Here is a 17,929-nt window from a genome sequence, read left to right as displayed (position 1 = left end):
CATAAATAAAACATTGGATATATTATATACATAAATGGATTTAGAGTACTTTATGACATTTACTTTATTCTCATTTCATATTATTAACGAAAAAATGTACATAAAAACGTTGCTGCCTCGGTTTTCCTTCACTTTGCCCCCGATAATTATACATAATTTGACGTTTCCTACGGTTCTTACGCTCTGTTTCCGGTTCCGGTCACCACGCTGGTCCAGAAACACACGTAATTTGATGGGAAGCCTTGCTAGTTATCAAAATACTGTTCCCGACCGACTTCGGGCGGTGGCCACTGGTCTGGAGCACCTCGCTTTCTCTGTACAGGGTAAAATTCTTTTATACACTTCGGGCCCGGAAATAGTCCTATTACTTGGAAACTGGTTTCTGGACCTGGTCTCATTCATTCAACTAACGAATTCGCTATAGGTTAGCTATGTATTGTGTTAAGTATGCTTTAAAAATTAGCCTTGGCTTATAAATATATTTGTGTGTAGATTTTCCTCAGCTTTTCCGCCAGTTTATTGTAGAAGCAGCCTGTAGACGGTTCGTGAGACGCAAGAAGTGCATTTGCAGTTCGGTTTTCGCTAGTTTTGATTTCTTCTGTTCAGTTTCTTTTTGGTTCGCTTTACAATTGAATTGTCGGACAAATGGACACAAGATAAATGGAATCGAAGCGAATCAAATTACATATGCGGTGTAAAATTACAAAATACCTTTGCGCAGATTAAGTCGTATTGGGGTGGTGGACCACTGGACACACGCGTAATCTATAGATAAAGCTTCAAAATTCTCTATATAAATCATCCAATTGGTTAAAGCAGAGGTGCATCCATTAAAAAATAAAAGTGTGCTGAACTTATCCATAGACTACACTTCTCCAGCCACACACACCCCACTTTACAGGGTATATCATTACGTTATCTTTAATCTTCCGCCCAATAGGTCGTGATGCTGCTCGGCTAGGCTACCTAAGATTATTGTACAAGCGACAGAATCAGCACACTGGATAGACCAAACGAAACGAATCGAATCGGATCCGAACGAAAGACTCAATTTTGTTAACAATAAGTGGGGCCTTCGATCCCGATCCTCCATTCCTCTACTGGTACTCGTCGTCGCTGCTCAGCAGCATGGTCTTCTCGTTGTAGTTCTGGCTGATGGTCGCCACCCGCTGGCCGCCGGGCTGGAACTTCCTCTGGTTGCCCAGCGTCTTTGAGGCCATGCAGTTGCTGCCGCCGTTGCCGCCAGATCCTGGTCCAGTGGCCACCGCATCGTATCCCCCGCTGGTGGGCTGCGACGCCTGCATGCCTCCCGCTGCTGCTCCCGAGCTGGGATCGTCGGGATCGTAGCTGGAGACGCGAATGCCGCGGGAGTTCTTGCCACCTGTGCGGGTTTCATTGGAGGGAATGGACTTAATCGTATCGGGTCACACTGATCGAGGGTCTAACTTGTTTACAAAGAACATTAGATCATGCCATGCTTGCCACAACCATGCCTCGATTAAGTAAGTTACTGAAGTTGTTAGTTATTAGGCAATTCTACGATAAACATCTTAATCGAGGCACGGATATATGATATATAGTTGGAAATAGGCCAATAAACATGCAACGAAGAAAACGAGGCGAGGCAAACAGTTGTCAAGCTTATCGTACATTTATTGCTAAGTATTTTAGATATTTTATACAATTGGTTTAAACATTTACAAACAGAAGTAAATAGAAGCACGACGAGAGCTTATCACAAAAAAGGTGGTCAAAAGGGGAAATCAAAATAAAAGATGGAAAAACTTAGTTTTTGGTATCTTTGAGCGAAACGGAAACACGTAAATAAATGCTGAGGGGATCTAGCTTGAAGACCGCTTGAATGGGAAATCCTGTTCAGCGACTGCCATTGTTGCATACAGTATAATAAAATCTTTGTTTACAAATACATAATATTGTACAATATTATAGTTCGTTTCGTACATAGCTAACGTCTAAATAAGTTGTTTAAAAAACGCTTAAGTTTAGGTGTAGAGTGTAAACGTAGGAAATACAGAAACACAGACGCAGAGGCAACTCTAAAGGCCCTGAACTCAATGGACTGGCTAAGTTAATTTCTGTTCAGCTTTCAGCGTTTTGCGGAGTGAGTAAGTAAGTAACTAGGCCTAGTACGTATCTCCTCTCTGAGTTGGGTTTCGGGGGATACTTGGGGCATTAAGCTAGGGCTAGGGCTATAAGTACACTTATTTGCTTCGCTTTCGGATCGCGATCCGCTCGGAAATGTGGAATTGTGATTGCAATTAGTGTTTAGTAGCGAGCATCGCTGGAGTTTTGCTTTTGACATTGATTTAGAGCTTTTCGTAACGCTGAGCCGAGGTTACTTCTGCAAAAGATAAGAAAACAAGAAAGAAAAACAAAAGTGTGAAAAACATAACGATAATGGAATGGAAATAGTAATGGAAATACGCATCGAAATGCATTAAATGAGAGCAACGAACACAAGAGATAAGATAAGTTAAGCAGGCTCGATGAAAAGAACGAACATGCCACAGACACGAGCACAAAGAGAAGAAGTTGGGCTAAAAAGACGAGAAAGCGAGTAAAAACCAACCTGAGCTGTACTGCGTGTACTGCTGGTACTGCGGATGGAAGTTGTGTATAGCATCTGTCATAATATCCTTGGGATTCATTGTTTCCTGCGGAGGAGCGAGGGAGTTTTAGATACGGAAATTCCCAGGGAAAGATCTCAGCTTACCTTAAGACTGCTGGAAATGGACTGCATGGTGACAGACCGTCCGTGGCCATCGCTGATGCAGCTGCGTGCGTAGACCTACAAAGAGCATACAACATTAAAGTATCTGTTGCAAACTATTGTTATTTTTACTGCAAGCACACGCTAAAACGATTTAGCTGATTCTTCTAGCCAAGTCAGCATTACACGAATACCATTCAGATAACTAACAAGTGTAAGGAAAGCCGCTTAATAAACACCGAAATAACCCAAAAAAGCACTCAAGCCAGCACTATCTAATCACCAAAAATCGTTAATGGCTGCGTAAAATCTTGCCCACTCCGACATTCCAAAACTCACCTGATAGGGGAATGCATAGCGCAGCGCGATGGCGGCGAACAGCATTTCGATGCAGATGAAGAAGTTCTGGTATCCGGCGGAGACGGTACCGGGTTCCACGGTGACAGTGCCTGCACTGTCCACAATGGGCGAGATAACATTGGCCTTCTCCAGGATGGCCAGACCCACGCCCTGCCAGAAGGACAAGAAGATGACCGACTTGATGGTGCAGAACTTCAGCACGGGCTCGAACGGAGTCAGCAGATCACGCGTGGCGAAGTAGAACAAATAGAGGCCATATAGCGCCAACGACACGGAGATGTTGTAGATAATCGTGATGTAAATGTAACCGCCATCAGCACTGCAATGTAGATAAGGAGATGTTAGTGGGAATGACATGTACCTATAAGTCGTCTCTATTGCAAAGAGGTACTTATTTACAGATTTACTGCAGTTGGTATAGATCACAACAGTTTATTGCACATGCTCGTTGTTTTTATGCCACCATTTAAGATGCAATAACGCGGGTCATTAAAGATAAACAACATTACCTCCAATCGCCATCGTGGTAGTGGCCAAATGCCTGCAGAAAGATGATGATGAAGGCCACCAGCGGCTTGACCAGGCAGAACTGCAGAGTGGCCTGCTTGCAGAAGCGCAGGAAGCCAATCGTGTATGTCTTGCCCTTCAGACAGCAGGTGCCATACAGGCACGAGGTCTTGATGGGCTTGCCGCGAATCTCCGACATAATGTTGCCCTCGCCGCCCAGGTACTCATAGCACAGCGACAAGAAGTTGTAGATGACAAAGGCTGCGTGGGAATGGGGTTAGCGATTAGTCGATGGGCAGAAATCATTCCAAATGAGATAGTCGAACCTTCGTAGCAGTCGCGCACCGTAAAGAAGTAGATGTAAACGTTGTCCGAGTTGAAGAAGAGCAGACTGATCCAGGAGTAGGTGGCATAGATGGGCACGATGAACAGGATGCGCACGATCCAGCGCTGCTCCTGCGGATTCGTGTACCAGCGCAGGTGCTGGTAGATCTGCCAAAGAAATCCATTAGTACACAACTCAGACCAATGTCGCCTTAACTCACCTGTTGACAGGTGATGAAGAGGGCGGCCCAGACGCACACCCCAGCTAGGACCTGGGCGGTCTTTGTCTGCAGGAAGATGCCATCGCCCACGTGGAGCAGCGGGTCCAGCGGCGTGCTCATCGGAGTGTTCTTCACCTGCACCACGTAGTTGGGCTTCCCTGTAGCCTCAAGCGATCCCGCAGTCGTAGCCGTGGCGTTTCCACTACTGGCATTTAGAGCCGCCTCGATGAGACTGGCGGCGGTTGTGCTCATGCTGCAATGTAATCCAGAACGAGGAAGACGGATGAGCGTGGGTGTAACTGGGCTAGGTTCAGGAGCTATTGTGCGGCCAGTTGAAGTGCTCAGCACAGACAGCTAGGCAGGCAAAATGTTTACGACATTTTCAGCACCGCTGTGCTGGGCTTTTGGCTATATTATAGTTACACCTGATTTATTCAAGCTGCTAACTCATAATCATTAGTGAAATATTTCTTTGTATTTCCATATTTTGAATGCTTTCGAATTATTCGCACTTATATAAAGTTTAAACAACACGCTTGGTCAGAAATTGTGAATCAGTCATGTGCAGATGTTGAATAATAGTCATTGAATAATTATGATTTTGAATAAACATCCATATGTATGTGCATTAATATCTGTGTGTTTTTATTGCTCGGTAATATGGATTTTTAAGGTTTATTATGAAGTTAAAGAGCTGGTGTTGAAAATGTTCTTAGCTTTATAAATTCAATGTGTTCTATGAATCTTTTCCATGTTGCCCCAAAATTTGTGACAGCACTGCAACAATGTTTGGACGGATTTGGGTCAGCAAGAAGCAAAGTGGGGAATGTGGAGCGGCAGCAGAAACAAAAACAAACAAAAGAGTTGGCGGCGGGCGGCCGGTGGTGAAAGGGGGTGGTGGGATTTTGGGAGCAGAGGGACAGAGGCGCGCGCATTAGATCATCACGCAATCCAATATTAATAATGGACTCTGGCGCAGCCAAGGAAAGTTATGGCCACCTCCACACCCACTTCCACCTTGTCTCAGGGTCACTTCCAACTGCTCCATATCGATTTCACCCGCCTGGGAATGCCAACCAATCAATAGGCGAGTGCAAAGCAAGCAGAATGAAGTACATATTTGAAAGATCTTGAGCCAGTGGTGGTTCTGTGGGGTGCATCTGCTTATCCAACGAGTCCATTTGAGTGAAATTTATTTAAAATAATCTCGAATGGGGAGCTTTTCGAGGAGCGATGCTATTAAGCGTACAAAAATAACCGAAAGTGCAATGGATTCAGTCGGGAAGTATACAAATAAACTGAAAGTTCTGGTGGAACGGAAACATATGGCAGTTCAAGTGGACTATGGGGGCCAAGAAATGCGATAAGCATTCGGGGAAAAAGGGGGGAAAATACAGAATTATGTTGAATACAGATTAAAATCTTGCGTGGAATTTACAACTTACTCTTATATTCCAAAAAAGGCAAAACCTACAAATCGAAGTGAAATAGAATTGAAAATATCGCAAATGACAAACAGGAAGTAAAATGAAATGTCAAAGTTCCTTGCCGAACAGTGGGAAAAAAGGGTATTGCTCATGGTAAATTCCGATATTATTTATTCAACACCATTAAAAAAAATAAAAACTTAGTTTAAAGGAGTGTCTTCATTTTTAAGTTATAACATCAAGTACAAGATAGCTCGCAACTGACTCACCACAAAAGGCTTGGGAAACACGAAAAACCTAATAAACTTAACAAAAAAAGGTGTTGTATACGCCTTTTTATATGATTAAGTTTTAACAAATGGGATATTTTGGGATTATAGAGGCATTTTAACTCCAGAAAGGGAATTCAAATATAAAAACGTTTCGGATGTTTTGAATACTTATTGTATATTGTGAGTATTCCAGTTGTGCTGACAAGAGTTTCCCATTAGGGGAATAAAAATCACGTTAGTGATAACGAATGAGTCACGAACTCGTGCAAAAGTTAATAATACTCGCATTGTTGAACTCGAATTTGTGAGCAAAACGCAAAGCGTTAAATGTTAAACGCTTGAAATTTGCTTACGAATCTCGGCGACACCGAAAGCCAGAAGTAAATGGCCAAAAGAAGGGAAGAGGAAGAGTGAGAGAAGGCTAAGCGAAACACAATCAGCTGCACAAAGAAGAAGCAACAACAAGTTGCTGCTGGCGGAGATACACAGAAATTGGCCAAGCAAAAGTCTCCAAGCGAAGAAGAGTCTCCAAAGGTGGCAAGAGACGAGTAAAAGCCATATTGCGATGATTGTGGGGGAAAAGGAGGCGCGGTAAGTTGCTAATTATGGAGCAGGGTGTGTGGGAGGTCGGAAGCCTTGCTGTGGGGCTTCAGTGGTAAATTGAATTTCAGGCAAAAACAAAAACATATGCAGCGTCAATAAACCATATGCGAAACGACCTTTTGGAGAGTGGAGAAAGAAGAAGACTCGAGCTTATCTTCATTGCTCTTCCACTCACACACACACACGTACACTAACACCTTGCTTATCAATGCAAAAGTACATTGACAACAACGAAAACACTAAAAACGAGCTCAATTATTTCGTCATCGAATCGGGTAATCCACAACCTGCCATTTCAGGGAAAACAACTTTTACACAAACACACACACATGCACAAACCTGCACGCACAAACCGAACGATTCCTTTTTTAATTGGTACGCTAATTACCTTTTTTCAAATGCAACTCTCCACGCTTTCAAGCGTTTTCACAGTTGCAAATTCCGTTTAATTTCGCTGCACCCGTTTTATATAGATTTTCGAATCCCAATCCGTTTTTCTTTCGTTTTTTTCACCTGACGCCAGTCGCGTCGCCCACTGACGTCGTCGCTCTTATTTGGGGCTAAGAGAATGGCCTAGATCAATTGATTTATGCCCGCGGGGGTACACAAAATGTTTGCCAATGTTTGGACACAATTCCTGGGTGTTTTTTTCGCGAATCGTGGGTGTGAAAACAGCGAAGGAAAGCGGAGCAAAATAAATGAAAACTACGCACGAATAGTGTTGGTGTGTGACCTAACTACACTAAGCGCTGAAATCTGCGTGCCAATACATAAAAAATACCGAAACATATGTTTTGCTGTATTTGCGTGGGAGTGCTGCGTAAGTATTTTCTTTCCGTTTGCTAAATAAATACCACAAGTGTTTACACTGCGCATCATCCGCATCCTAACAGCTGCGCTGTTAAAACATAAGCAAGTTAAACTAATATGATATAACAACATAAATTAGCAGTACCAATTTAATTAACAGGGAAAAATGTAAACAAATTATAAAAATATTTTGTAGCACTTGCACATTTAAGACTCGTTAATGCGGAAATTGTTCAATACTCCAGCACAACCTTGCAAGATCAACATTTACCATGGATTATTTTAAATTTAAAAGGATAATAAATGTAAAAGTTTGGTTATTTTAATGTGTTGAATATACAGCATATAGTAACTTATCAATTAGAATGGTTTTTTAACATTCAACTAAATCGCATTTCAGAAGCCCCCTTATATTTTGCGCACAGGGTGCCCGTGGTCTTCGGAGTGTTTTTTTTTGTTGCACGACTACAGGTCACACTTTTCCAGTCAGCCATGTTGTTTTCTGTCACCATCGCAAACGTAGGAATTACAAAACAGCATTTCACTTTTTGTGTCGCCAGGAAAATATATACTTTTCAGCCCGATCAGCAGCAGGAATAATCAAAATAAATATATAGCAATTGAGCCAAAACAAACCCAACTGTTTTTGTGCATTGGTGGTCCAGAATAAGTGGAGTTTTGAATGGTTTTCATGGTGAGTAAAAGTTCATTGAATAAATTCAGTACTCGTACTTAAAACAGCGACACCGCCCCCTCCGCTTCTCCTCTTCGTTCGTTTCGCTTCTGCTTCTTCCCGTGGAGATGCTTCAACATCAACGACTTCGAAGCAGCAACAACAACACTGCACGGGAGCAAGAAGAAAAACCAAGAAACTGCTGGAAACAGTGAAAATCGGTTAAAACAATTACCCAAAAGTATGTTAAACAGTATTGATTGGTGCTTAACGACTCGCAGATTCCTCTTTGCGCTATGTTTCGTTTCGGTGTGCAATTCATATTTTACGCTTCGGGTACAGTCTAGCCTCGGTTCTACTAGCAGCCCCGTTCCAGATTCCATTTCAAGATGAAAGCCATTATATAAATATATTTCCGCGGGGTAAAAATACAGTGCCACTTATACACACAAATTAAGTATCTTCCTCTTGGTAGTAGTAAATACCTGTATTAGCGAACATACCTGAATCGGCTTTAAACCGAAACACATAGGTAGTCCGATACCAAATCTTTCTTGAAAGTTGGAATTGCTTAGCTAGGTTAGACTACCTGTACCCATTTAGACAGGATTACTCAGGAACCGAAAGATCTCTCATTAACAAGCATGCTAATAAAATGCAGAAAATAAAACAACAACGGACTTGTTTAGCATTGCCAAGGCAACATATCAATCGGGTTTTATAGCGCTTACCATTAAATAGTCTTAATAGCTGTTTGATCGGAAAACATACCACTATTTCATATTGGTACATAACTTTAAGGCTATCAAACAATTTTAAAAATATATTTCTATAATTATAAATGATATATGGATAAATGCCGCAATAATGATGGCATCGATTGGCAATTTTGATTGTAATCTCCCTCTAAGAACTATAATTTCGAGTGTACACTTAGTTTAAGTTTTCAATACTTTAGACCACGCGATCGCAGCGTGTTGGGACGATTTGAGCCACCGCCAAAAATGCCCGTGCGGAAGTTCGGGGTCTGCTGTGGATTGTTACCCACGAGGCCAGGTTGCCCGGGAATCTGAATCGGGCCCGGAGTGCTGGGCGCCCTGCTGATGCCCAGGCCGTTGTTTCGCAGCCTGGGCGCCACATAGGGACGCTGGCTGGTGGAGATACCGCCCGTTCCCAGAGGCGGCAGGATACCTCCGTTGGGAGGAGACACCACCGGAGGCTGTTGCGGCTGCTGTGGAAGATTTGCATTGCCCTGAGGCTGCGGTTGCACTATAGGCGGCACAATCGAGTTCACGGAGGAGTAATTGGGAGGCTGAGGCTGCTGCTGTTGCACCGGAGGCTGCACTGTGATCGGCGGAATCTGCGTCCTCTTTGTGAGCTCCGGAGCCAAGTACGGGTGGTTGCCACCACCAGTGCCACTGCTGTTGCTCTGCGGGATGTCGTAGGTGCGGCCCGAGGGCGTGGTCACTTGGATACTGTTGCCAGGCTGCACGCCACAGGGCTTTGGGTAGTCGTAGCCATTTGGCACCGCCTGGACATAGTTGTCGAAGTACTGGCTCACCTGATGCATGGGCGTGGAGTAGTTGACGGCGATCAGCGACTCCTTGGTTCGTACACCCGAGCGGGCTTGGGCGTGGGCGGCCTGGAGGCGCAGGATGTTGGCCTGCTTAATGTGCGGCAGCAGTTCGGCATCGCCCTTTATCTTCTCGACCACGGCCTCGTCGCTATCGATGTTGCCACTGGGTACGATCCCGCCCTCGCTTTGCTCACTGGCTCCGGCTTTCTTGGTGGTGGCCTCCTCCGCCGGCTTTTGCAACTCCTTCGGCACTCTTTCCTCCTTCTGGCTGGGCACCTCCTCCTGTTTCTTCTCACCCTCGGGCTTCTTGCGATTGACAAACTCGAATAGGTCATCTATGTCGGGCACATCGGGCAGTGCTCCGTAGGAGTCAAAGTTGTCTCGGAAAGCACTTGCCCACTCCTCGCTCTTGTGCAGACTGGGATCAATGATCAGTTTCGGCTGCTGCTTGTGGTTGTGGCTGGTGGTGATGGAGGATCCCAGGGCTGCAGCTTCTTCGGGCGCCGAAATGCCTCCCACATTCTTGATCACCGTGATGGTCTTCACGCGGGTCCCCTCCTTGGAGTCGATGTTGGTGGCTGCGTAGCTCAGGCTGAGGTCCCTCTTGGCCGGCTGCGGCTCCACGGCGGGCTTCTCCGGGTACTTGATGCTGATTATCGTGGCTCCGTGCACGCCCACCAGCAGCAGAAGGCCCAACGCGGCCATTGTGTGAAAGCGGGCAATCTGGGAAATTTGGTTTTCAGTTATAATTCTCTTCATTTGCTTTTTCGTTTTTGAATCCAAGTTTTGGGGAAACAAGCTGTTATCATCTTGAATAATTTAATAAGGGATTATTTTGTGATTGGGGTTTTAATCTAATACTAATCTAAGGCACGCCTATTTAGATCTCTAATCGAGTGATGTTGGTAAGTTAATCAAGCGATTCAATCCAAGGAAATAATCCAGTTTTAAATTGTGTATTGCAGTGGTGGTCTGCATGTTATTCTTATATATGTGTTATAAACAGAGTTTGGAATAAATCAGCAGTAATAAAGATTGAATCTCGTATTTCAACTGGATGGCACTGCAAGCAAAGTCTATTGGTCATGGATAAGTAAGAGATGAAGATTGTTTGGTTCAAGTGAAGACCCGATCAGAAATCGAACAGTAAGTTGCTCTTGTGAATCAAACGTGTTGTTAAAAACCCAGTTATGTATAATCGATCGATTAGCAAGTAGTCCAAGGATATGCTCGAAATCACTGCCAAATCACTACTTCTGTTCATGGCACACTTTTAAGGGTAATAATCCCATGCACATCGATCACTCACTGTCGAGCTTCTCATCGCTGTAATCCTTCGCACATGCGATCGATCAATCAAATGATCCGATCGTTTAACGATGAAGTGAGCAATGCGATGCGATGATAGTTGTGACGAGGATCAATGACGGCCGACTGCGGCGGAGGAGACGGTGACGGTGACGGTAACGCGGTCAATTCGAATTTCCTACTGCCGGCCGAGATGGCAACAATGCTTTTTATATAGCCAGGCGGAAGGAGTGGAGTTTCGGTTTGGGTTTCCTGTAGCTCCCCGGCTCTGGATATCTAAAGTCTTTGACACCGAGATACAAACAATCCGACAACGAGCCAATCGCATTAGCTCAGAGCACACAACTAGCAGCGCCGATTGAATTAAAGCTGCATAATAGCTTTCCCATTACGTCCAAAACGATCAACGAGTTTTCTCCAGCCACTACTGTTTTGGGAAAGCAGTTGCCGCCGATCCTCCCGCCAGCCCCCAGGCCCCAGCCCCGAACTATTGATCCCTCATCCTCCAGTGGACGCGGAGCCGTCTCGTCGGCACATAATTGAGTGCGACTAATGAGGAAATTGAATCTGGCTAATGATCGTGGAGCATGTGGCAGCTCCTGGGGGTGGCTGCTGCTACCCACACAGCTTATAGTTTGCTATTCTACCCAATGCCTCCTGTCCTTGGTAAGATCATGTGCGAAGGTCACCAGCTGCCCCGGCAAGTCAGACATCTCATTTAGACCTTAATTCTGGTTAGGAGGCTAGGGAGAGCAGCTCCTCCTAGCTGGCTGCAAACTGGTCGTCTTACGCAATACCAAAACGCACGCTTGTCTTGGCCAGCCTCACAGTTTGTCATGAGAAACTGCCATGCGAATCCATGAAGTTGTGGGCCTAATGTGTGTGCAACCGAGCGATCAACTCGAGATTTAATCAGGAGCAGAGCACAGCATTTCCCCCAAGCAAGTTGGAAAGTAGTGATGTAGGAAATACAGAATTGAAACTTTGCCATTGCATGTGGAGATGGTTGATAAGTTTATGATGTGGCCTGGCACCTACAGGGTATCAATTTCATCAAGTCATTGTTTAATCTAGATTCTGTAAGATTTTGGTTGAAACTTGTGTAATCCGCTGATAATCCTTTATTGGAAGGTTAACTGAAGGGTATACAATGAATGTTAGGTGATATATTCATACACCTATAATAGATTGCAGCGGTGTCTTCTCTTTTGTTCCTTAAACTGAGCTGAAATCTTTATTTTAAGACATTTCATTTTGTTGGTAAATCCTCCATAAGTATGCGATTATCGTTACAGATTCAAGAATCCACGCTCAGCGGCATCAGTATCATCAGTATCAGGTCGATAAGCGTCTGATGTCCAACGGAGGAGCCAGCGACCAGTCAATGGAAGTGGAGCGCAAGTGAAGACAGTCTGTACTAGAAACGAAATAAATAAGTAATCAAAGCAAAGCAATTGATTGATCAAGATGAGTGTGATTATTCGGTTACAAAACTTGCCGTGGACGGCAAATGCCCGCGACATTCGAAACTTCTTCTCGGGCCTCTCAATTCCCGAGGGCGGTGTCCACATAATCGGCGGCGAGATGGGCGACGCTTTCATCGCTTTCAGGTAGTTAGCCACAATCTGATCTATAAGTAAACCCCTAGCAATCTTGGAGCTCCAGCCGACCTGGAGTTGGGTCGGGGCCTGAGCCTCTCCAGAGTCGCTCCTAACTTGCATGTGCCCAATGTGGCGGTCAAAGTAATAGCACTAAGAATGGTCACAAGAAAATACTTGCATTGCTCATGGTTTAATGGACTGAAACAGGTAATATCAGCGCTAATAACAAGCCACTCAGGTATTCCATTCCATTTAGTTATGTCATCGGGCTAGTCATGGCCCATTTTATCACTCGGATTTCATAAAGAGTATTCCAGAATGCATATCTCAAAACCCTATGAAATATCGAAATTTGAATTCAGTAAGCGGCAAAACCCGAAAATGTTACTATTTTTGGTGGATAATTTTTTTTAAATACATATATGTTTGGCATTGGATGTAATCGAAGTAAGTACGGCAAAGTATATGCAACTGAAATATTTTCGAATTATAACGGGACTGTCGTAACTTCAGAATGGAAAAAGGTTTCAAATCGAAACGATTTAGTTAGTTTTGCTCTTTGTATTATATTTAGCGGGCTGTGTAAAGTCAAGATTCATTTAAAATTCTTAAAAATCCTTTAACCTTTGTGCTTTTATTAGGAATTTGCTGATGATTTTGAATTAGTTGTTAGTTTTAAATAGATTTTATCGGGAGAATTGAGTGCCAGCTTTTGAAATGGAATAAAATGCAAGGGGTCTGTGATCCTAGGTTCATGTTATGGCAAATCAAGAATGGTTCCAGCAGGAACGTGGATGATGCAGATAACATATCACAGTGCTATTATTTTGACTGCCTAAAGTGCTGGCTGATGACAAATGGGGCCATTAAACACGCCGAACTCTTGAAAAGTGCTCGGGATATTGCCCACCCCCTTATTATGTAACACTCCTGATTTTTCGCCTTTGATTTTTCCCCAATTTCTACAAACCAATAGCACCGACGAGGATGCCCGTTGCGCAATGCTGAAGGATCGCGAGAAACTGATGGAGATCCAGGTGCGCCTGCTGCTCTCCTCGCGGGCAGAGATGCAAAAGGTTATTGAGACTGCTCGGAAAGCGGCCTCCGCTCCAGCGCCAGTATCGGTTCCAGTTCCCATGCCCGTCGTGGTTCCCGTTTCGGTGGCCAAGGCGGCTGGTCCAGCTGCGCCACTGCCTCCGATTATTGGGGGCCTAAACAGCTTTTTGGGCCAAGTTCAAGGCAAGGCTGTGGCCACAGGGACGGTGCCCTCTTTTCTGACCTACCAACAGCAGGCGGGGATCACGCTCTCTGATGTCACAGGTAGCCGCAGTCGCAGCAGATCCTCCAGTTCCGATGATAGCGATAGGGAGCGGGAGCGAGATCGCGATCGTCAACGGGAGCGGGAACGAGGTCGCAAACGTCGCTCCGACCGGTTGGATAAAAGCCAGGAAAGGGAGCTGAAAGTGGTTGCCGGCGGAGGTGCACTGCCATCTCCATGGGCGCAACCACCTCCGAATCAGTTGCCAGCTGTGGGGCTGGGTCTCAACATGGGCTTGAACCTGAATCTGCCACAGCTCATACCCTCTCTACAGAGCTACACCACTAGTGCGACCACCACCAATGTGACCAACAACTACAATCTCGAACCAAGTGCCACCAGTGTGCAGCTACTGGCCGCTTTGCAGCAGGTGGCCAGCAGCAGTGCAGCTCCAGCGCAGCCTGCGAAATCCGAGAGCGAGCCCATTGCCTTTGCCAGCGTAAATCCCTATGCCCAGATGTACCCGCAGCTCTTCCAGCAGCAGCAGATGCTACTCCAGCAGCAACAGACAGCGGCCAAAGTGTCGCCCACCATGGGTGGCTCTCCGGGCGGAGGCAGCACGCCCCAGGTTGTGGCGGACACCTGCTACATTCGGATGAGTGGCATGTGCCAGAACACGTCGTACAGCGATATTCGCAAGTACTTCCAGGGCTTGTACATTCCGCACAATGGCATCAAGATCATGATGGTGAACGGCAGTCGCACCGGAGTGGCCTACGTGGAGTTCTCTCGGGTGTCCAGTGCCCAAAAGGCAGTGCAGCGGAATAACACAATGTTTCGGGATCGCCTAGTTCAGATTGTTCCCGTGGGCGACGATGAGTTCGAGCTGGCGGAGGAGCGTGCTAGTCGCCAGGGGCAGGACGGCAGCAGGAGTCACGGCAATAATGGCGTTGAGAAGGGTGAACGGGGCGGTGGAGCAGCTATTCCCATGGCTAGACCCGTTACCAATGTCCTCTATATAGAGGATCTGCCACAGACCACCACTGAGCAAGATATCATGAAAATGTTCTCCGCCAGCTACACCGTTGTGGACATCCTACTGAGCCCCAGTCCGAAAAATCGACGAGAGTCCGTCGCCTTTGTCCTTTTTGCCAGAGAAGCTGAAGCCGACTCCGCCCTGCAGGATACCAGCAAGCACTATATAGGGTTCCGCCAGCTGAGGGTGAAATCCAGCAGCGAGGAGGACATGCAGAATGCCAAGGAGAAGCAACGAAGAGCCAATGAGCAGCTGCTGAAGGAGGAAGCCGATCAGCGGGAAGAGCTCCTAAAAGATCAGCAAAGACGTCAGATGCAGCAGCAGCAGGAGAATGAGCAGATCCAGGCCAGCAGATTCGCCGCGGATCCCAGGAGACGCCAGGCGGAGGATCAGCAGCAGCAGCAGATGAACATGGGACCCAGTTTTAATTCCAACATGAGTCCCAACATGATGGCTCCCTTTGTCAACGGTGGCAACATGCCCTTCCACATGCCGCCGCCCCAGCAAAACGGTATCAATAACTTTCCCTTCAATATGAATAACAATTATAACTATAACGGTAATTCCAATGGGAACGGTCCCAACTATCCAAATGATAATGGAGGCGCTGGGGTCATCCAGCGACCCCGCCAAGAGGATGTCTTCGTTCGTGTTTACAACTGCGAGTACGCCACGAGAGCCAATGATCTGGGTGAACTGTTTTCCCTCGAGCAGCTACGCATTGAGCATATCGAACAGCTTTTCAATGAACGCAACCAGAGCTCCGGCGAGTTTATTGTGGAGTTCAGTGATCCTGCCAGTTGCAAACTGGCCATCAGGGAGTTCCACAATAGACGCTTTCGAGGAAGGGGACTGCGAGTGGTGGCCATCACGCCTCAGGAAATCGCTGATAGGATGAAAAAGCCCTTTATGGATTATCTGCCGGGAGGAAATGGTCCGAGGAAAGCCGAAACTAACAATGCGAATGACGTCTCAGGTGGAAATAAAGCCATCGCGCAGCCATCTCGTCGTCGAGGACCCAGCCGCTTTGATAAGCCGCAGGATCAGCCATCGCAACAGCAGGATCGACCGCTATCCCTGGAAAGGGAGGACAACAGCAGCTCTAGCTCAAGCGCACCCGTAAAACAGCACTTCAACCCCTTCGCTCGACCAGATCCTCCTCTGAGCAGCAGCTCCCTCTCGCCCAACAATCAGAGTCAAGTCAAGCCAACCTCTCCGGTGCCCGTTCCCACATCCATAATCCCGGACAAGTTCAATCGGCCAGGATGCGTGGTGGCTATGCGTAATGTCCCTTTCAAGGCGGAGCTAAAGGACATCATGCGCTTCTTCAGCGACTACAAGCTCAGTCCTGATGACATCATAAGGCGTTTCAATGATGAAGGCAAGCCCACCGGCGACACTCGCGTCGCCTTCGAGTCCCCTTCGGAGGCAAGGTCCGCCTACGAATCGCGTCGCAAGAAGCAGATATTCAACCGCACTGTCTACCTGGATATCATCTAGGTAATGGGCCTAGAACCCAAATAATTGTATAATGTAAATAGATAATTTTAAGCCAGACACCAAAAATATTATATAGATAAGCAGCATGTACATAAACTTGTTCAAATAAATCGAATAAACCGTGTAAGAAATGCGTTTAAGCATGCAAAACCCAGCGAGCGATTGTTTGGGAAACTATTATAAACATCAACGACATCAACGATGTATCATTATATTTTGTTTCTGTGCATCCTTTCATTAGTCTTTTTAAGACTTCACGTAATTTAAATTTGAAAATTTATATATTTTTTTGATATTACAAAGCGTGAGTAATTAAATAAAACTTGTTTCATTTATATGAATAAAATATATTACATAGACTCAAAAATACTTCCTATAACATGAATATAAAAGGTCAGGGGCAATCTTAATCCAATCTTAGGCATAGTTTTGCAGTAATATCACTTGTGACTTTTTCAGCGACTCCCGGCACAAGGGGCACTCATCCCGCTCCTCCAGCCACTCGAGCAGACAGCTCCAGCAAAATATGTGGCCGCATGGAGTCAAACTGCTGTTGGAACGTGGCTCCAGGCAAAGGATGCACTGTGGGGTGTTTGGATCTAAGTCTTTTGCACTCGAAGATCGTTGCAGGAACTTCTTTCCAGCCTGCTTTATTGATTCTAGCTGCTGGCGCTTGTGCTCTCGCCAGGCATCCCATCCACTAATGGCCAAGGAAACGGAGACCTGCAGGAAAGTGATTACGCCCAGTATCTTGTAGCCGTACAGCGAGAATTCCGGCTGCAGCCAGTGGCGGATTAGTACGTAGTTGATGCCTGTGGTGCGCTTGGACAGCTGGTACTTGCTGGCATCCAAGTAGAATAAAGACTTGTGCAGTGCCTTTACGTAGCTGGAAGACTGCCTGAGCTTCTGAATAATCTTCTTTAGCTGCGGCTTGACCTCGGGTCGAATCTCTTCATTGTTGGCCACGTAGGTATCCAGTTTTTGCATCAATCGTTGAAACAGGGAGTCGCCTCCAAACTCCAGGACAATGGCAATCAGTTGTAACTAGAAGATGCGCGACGTTTACAAATGTTTTCTTTTCGAAGATTCTTTACTTACCAATCTGCTGGGAATCTGCTTGTAGTTTCCGTCCACCTGTATTATCCCCGTGTACTCCTCGCCGAGGGTCTGAAGGTTATTGGCCGAGGCGAATCCGTGGTAACTGAGCTCTGCCAACAGCCTGCACATCTGGTTGTACTTTATCCAGTTCCGGGGACCGGTGAGGCGCAAGACATCGGACAAGTCTTCGGCCAGCTCGTTGGTGTACCGTGCATCCTTCTGCACGGATCTCACGATCTCCGGCTGCCGGGCCCGGGCGTTCCGAAAGTCCATGTCGATGGGGGTTACTGCAATGTTGATTCTAACATATCTTATTCAAAGGCCGATCAAAGTGCGGCCCAGATAACAAAATCACTTTCACAAAATTACTTTTGGCTAATTGAGATGACACTTTCTAGGAAGAACGGTAATGCAGCTTGTGACAGCACATTTTACAGAGCACAGCTTCGGTCACTTTAAACGTATTAAGCGAAGTATTTAATTTAAAAAAGTATTTCTCTTGATATTATTTGAATGTCCAATGAGACATAATTATATATAATTACTTTGTGCGATAGTTCTCTCTGACGAGTCACGAACATTCCAAGGCACACCAACAGCTCTCTGCGAGGCACTTTCGAACAC

General features: G+C 45.8%; 4 protein-coding genes across 10 annotated transcripts; 1 reads left to right on the top strand and 3 right to left on the bottom strand.

Annotated features, from left to right (window-relative positions):
* Nucleotides 1-20: 20 nt before the first annotated feature.
* Nucleotides 21-7,224, bottom strand: LOC6736362 (transmembrane protein 184B). Of its 4 annotated transcripts, none has more exons than XM_016170633.3 (8): nucleotides 6,834-7,224; nucleotides 4,144-4,396; nucleotides 3,925-4,090; nucleotides 3,601-3,859; nucleotides 3,071-3,410; nucleotides 2,735-2,809; nucleotides 2,591-2,675; nucleotides 21-1,381 (listed from the first exon to the last, which is right to left on the bottom strand). In XM_016170633.3, the coding sequence occupies exons 2-8, from the start codon at nucleotides 4,393-4,395 to the stop codon at nucleotides 1,098-1,100; spliced, it is 1,461 nt and encodes a 486-aa protein (XP_016029855.1). In that variant the 5' UTR covers nucleotide 4,396; nucleotides 6,834-7,224; the 3' UTR covers nucleotides 21-1,097. The 4 variants fall into 4 exon arrangements, with proteins under 4 accessions (XP_016029855.1, XP_039150053.1, XP_016029854.1 ...); XM_039294119.2 differs by having other exon boundaries at nucleotides 4,144-4,398; nucleotides 6,837-7,224; XM_016170632.3 differs by lacking the exon at nucleotides 6,834-7,224 and adding an exon at nucleotides 5,589-5,648.
* Nucleotides 7,225-7,692: 468 nt separating this feature from the next.
* Nucleotides 7,693-16,334, top strand: LOC6736360. Of its 4 annotated transcripts, XM_016170482.3 has the most exons (4): nucleotides 7,693-7,949; nucleotides 8,057-8,169; nucleotides 12,108-12,422; nucleotides 13,390-16,334. In XM_016170482.3, the coding sequence occupies exons 3-4, from the start codon at nucleotides 12,280-12,282 to the stop codon at nucleotides 16,205-16,207; spliced, it is 2,961 nt and encodes a 986-aa protein (XP_016029852.1). In that variant the 5' UTR covers nucleotides 7,693-7,949; nucleotides 8,057-8,169; nucleotides 12,108-12,279; the 3' UTR covers nucleotides 16,208-16,334. The 4 variants fall into 4 exon arrangements, with proteins under 4 accessions (XP_016029852.1, XP_016029849.1, XP_039150045.1 ...); XM_016170479.3 differs by lacking the exon at nucleotides 8,057-8,169 and having other exon boundaries at nucleotides 7,694-7,949; XM_039294111.1 differs by lacking the exon at nucleotides 7,693-7,949 and having other exon boundaries at nucleotides 7,956-8,169.
* LOC27206269 (B-cell CLL/lymphoma 9 protein) lies at nucleotides 8,610-11,259 on the bottom strand. The gene is made up of 2 exons (XM_016170631.3): nucleotides 10,814-11,259; nucleotides 8,610-10,227 (listed from the first exon to the last, which is right to left on the bottom strand). The coding sequence occupies exons 1-2, from the start codon at nucleotides 10,826-10,828 to the stop codon at nucleotides 8,875-8,877; spliced, it is 1,368 nt and encodes a 455-aa protein (XP_016029853.2). The 5' UTR covers nucleotides 10,829-11,259; the 3' UTR covers nucleotides 8,610-8,874.
* Nucleotides 16,335-16,519: 185 nt separating the features above from the next.
* Nucleotides 16,520-17,895, bottom strand: LOC6736359 (peroxisome biogenesis factor 10). The gene is made up of 2 exons (XM_002083199.4): nucleotides 17,306-17,895; nucleotides 16,520-17,251 (listed from the first exon to the last, which is right to left on the bottom strand). Exons 1-2 carry the CDS (start codon nucleotides 17,576-17,578, stop codon nucleotides 16,625-16,627), a joined length of 900 nt encoding a protein of 299 aa, XP_002083235.1. The 5' UTR covers nucleotides 17,579-17,895; the 3' UTR covers nucleotides 16,520-16,624.
* Nucleotides 17,896-17,929: the final 34 nt, after the last annotated feature.

The sequence above is a fragment of the Drosophila simulans genome, chromosome 3L, assembly GCF_016746395.2.
Source record: "Drosophila simulans strain w501 chromosome 3L, Prin_Dsim_3.1, whole genome shotgun sequence".
Taxonomy (NCBI): Eukaryota; Metazoa; Arthropoda; class Insecta; order Diptera; family Drosophilidae; genus Drosophila; species Drosophila simulans.
This window is presented reverse-complemented; position numbering and strand designations above follow the sequence as displayed.

Bases quoted from the DNA above. Each gene is read 5' to 3' on its own strand.
- LOC6736362 (XM_016170633.3), bottom strand. From the start codon at position 4,395: ATGAGCACAACCGCCGCCAGTCTCATCGAGGCGGCTCTAAATGCCAGT. The intron at 3,860-3,924 runs GTTCGACTATCT...ATTCCCACGCAG, and splicing joins GGTGCGCGACTGCTACGAAG to CCTTTGTCATCTACAACTTC. The intron at 1,382-2,590 runs GTTGGTTTTTAC...AAACCCGCACAG, and splicing joins GTACACGCAGTACAGCTCAG to GTGGCAAGAACTCCCGCGGC.
- LOC6736360 (XM_016170482.3), top strand. From the start codon at position 12,280: ATGAGTGTGATTATTCGGTTACAAAACTTGCCGTGGACGGCAAATGCC. The intron at 12,423-13,389 runs GTAGTTAGCCAC...ACAAACCAATAG, and splicing joins GACGCTTTCATCGCTTTCAG to CACCGACGAGGATGCCCGTT.
- LOC6736359 (XM_002083199.4), bottom strand. From the start codon at position 17,578: ATGGACTTTCGGAACGCCCGGGCCCGGCAGCCGGAGATCGTGAGATCC. The intron at 17,252-17,305 runs GTAAGTAAAGAA...CGCATCTTCTAG, and splicing joins AGCAGATTCCCAGCAGATTG to TTACAACTGATTGCCATTGT.